General features: G+C 39.3%; 1 protein-coding gene across 1 annotated transcript in view; it reads left to right on the forward strand.

The window, feature by feature from the left end:
* LOC101863564 (MICAL-like protein 2) overlaps positions 1–2875 on the forward strand; it is a gene marked incomplete at its 5' end in the record, with an annotated part of 39518 nt that overhangs the window by 30480 nt on the left and 6163 nt on the right. Inside the window, 1 exon segment of the mRNA XM_005113156.3 lies at positions 1012–1058. Coding sequence (XP_005113213.2) covers positions 1012–1058 — 47 coding nt within the window.

Raw genomic sequence — 2875 nt, forward strand, 5'->3', positions numbered from 1 at the left:
TGTGACATCCACCACTAACACTGTCCATATATTTCCCTGTGACATCCACCACTAACACTGTCCATATATTTCCCTGTGACATCCTCCACCACTAACACTGTCTATATAATATTTCCCTGTGACATCCTCCACTAACACTGTCCATATATTTCGCTGTGACATCCTCCACCACTAACACTGTCCATATATTTCCCTGTGAAATCCTCCACCACTAACACTGTCCATATATTTCCCTGTGACATCCACCACTAACACTGTCCATATATTTCCCTGTGAAATCCTCCACCACTAACACTGTCCATATATTTCCCTGTGACATCCACCACTAACACTGTCCATATATTTCCCTGTGACATCCTCCACCACTAACACTGTCTGTATAATATTTCCCTGTGACATCCTCCACTAACACTGTCCATATATTTCGCTGTGACATCCTCCACCACTAACACTGTCCATATATTTCCCTGTGACATCCTCCACTAACACTGTCCATATATTTCCCTGTGACATCCTCCACTAACACTGTCCATATATTTCCCTGTGACATCCACCACTAACACTGTCCATATATTTCCCTGTGACATCCACCACTAACACTGTCCATATATTTCCCTGTGACATCCTCCACCACTAACACTGTCTATATAATATTTCCCTGTGACATCCTCCACTAACACTGTCCATATATTTCGCTGTGACATCCTCCACCACTAACACTGTCCATATATTTCCCTGTGAAATCCTCCACCACTAACACTGTCCATATATTTCCCTGTGACATCCACCACTAACACTGTCCATATATTTCCCTGTGACATCCTCCACCACTAACGCTGTCTATATAATATTTCCCTGTGACATCCTCCACCACCAACACTGTCCATATATTTCGCTGTGACATCCTCCACTAACACTGTCCATATATTTCACTGTGACGTCCTCCACCACTAACACTGTCCATATATTTCCTTGTCCGTATATATATATATATATATATTTATGTTTCAGGTACATGGAGGAAGACCGGGACATCGAGGTGATGCTGAAGGATAAGGGTGAGTAGACAGAGGTGGTACATAGAGGGAGGGATAAGGGTGAGTAGATAGAGGTGATACATAGAGGGAGGGATAAGGGTGAGTAGATAGAGGTGATACATAGAGGGAGGGATAAGGGTGAGTAGATAGAGGTGGTACATAGAGGGAGGGATAAGGGTGAGTAGATAGAGGTGATACATAGAGGGAGGGATAAGGGTGAGTAGATAGAGGTGATACATAGAGGGAGGGATAAGGGTGAGTAGATAGAGGTGATACATAGAGGGAGGGATAAGGGTGAGTAGATAAAGGTGATACATAGAGGGAGGGATAAGGGTGAGTAGATAAAGGTGATACTGAGGATTGTTGGCCGGTGCTCTGGTGTGGTTTGCTCCTTCTTTCTGATCAAACATCTGTACATGTATCATCTTTTTATACCATACTTGGACTGTTTTAGCGCTGGACTTCCGGTAAAATATATCCTTATAATTTACACGTGAAATACAGGCTGGCTAAGCTGATATCTCACACGAGAAATACAGGCTGGCTAAGCTGATATCTCACGCGTGAAATATAAAAAATTGCATAAATTACTCCGCGCACTAGATGTATATTCCCCTTCTACTTCTAGCCCTCTGTGTAGGCTAAGCAAATCAGCCTAGAACTAGATCTACATCTAGGCCTAGTAATAACTTTAAAACTTCCCTGCAAAGCGCGCACACCGTAGGCAACCAAGCACTAGTCTCCCTGTCTCTTATAGTCGAGTATAGGTTTACATCTTTCTAGATCTACGGTGCCCTTAATTTTGTTTCAAATAGAGTCAAATGATGGGCACGGTAATGAACCGGGGGATTAGATCTAGATCTACGCCAGAGTATGGTGCTGTTACTGTTACGTTCGGTTCATTTCTCGAATAAAATAATCATTTGTTCTAAAGGGTCATCATAATAATGCGACTTGTCAGGTGCAGCTAAACTCTCCTCTTTCAACGTAATTAGCACAACTGACGTTTGGGAATTGCTTTTTCCGTCCAGACATTGTAGCAGCACACCAGATAAACACGATGGGTAGATAGTGGACACTAGATCTAGATCTAGATCTAAATACATTTTAATTATCAAAATGATCTACAACAACACGACTAAATAAATAAATAGATCTAGTAAATAGCGTCAGTCAGAGATCTAGATCTAGACTCAGGCCTATATCAGCCTGAATAAATGAAATGTTCATGAAAGTTTTGCAATAAATTGACATTTGATAGTCACTTTATCAAACCTTAAAGGCCTATATCAGCCTGAATAAATGAAATGTTCATGAAAGTTTTGCAATAAATAGACATTTGATAGTCACTTTATCAAACCTTAAAGGCCTATATCAGCCTGAATAAATGAAATGTTCATGAAAGTTTTGCAATAAATTGACATTTGATAGTCACTTTATCAAACCTTAAAGGCCTATATCAGCCTGAATAAATGAAATGTTCATGAAAGTTTTGCAATAAATTGACATTTGATAGTCACTTTATCAAACCTTAAAAAACCCACTGTTTAGGTCATTTGCATTGCTTTTTGAATTGTTGTTTACATTAACTTTATCACTACATATACTAAATGATCAACTATATAAATCAACGAAGATTAAACTTTAAAATAATATTTAATTGATAAATATGATATTAGTCAATATACAAGTATAACACGCTTGGATAATTACTTTTTTGGAAATAATAAAAGTTACTTCCCTTGTTATTCTGATCACAGAATTCTACACTTATAGAACGGGAACTGTACCACATGACCTGTGAGGAATTGAAGACCGAAAACAATGGCGTCTTGAGG

The sequence above is a fragment of the Aplysia californica genome, unplaced genomic scaffold, assembly GCF_000002075.1.
Source record: "Aplysia californica isolate F4 #8 unplaced genomic scaffold, AplCal3.0 scaffold01670, whole genome shotgun sequence".
NCBI lineage: Eukaryota > Metazoa > Mollusca > Gastropoda > Aplysiida > Aplysiidae > Aplysia > Aplysia californica.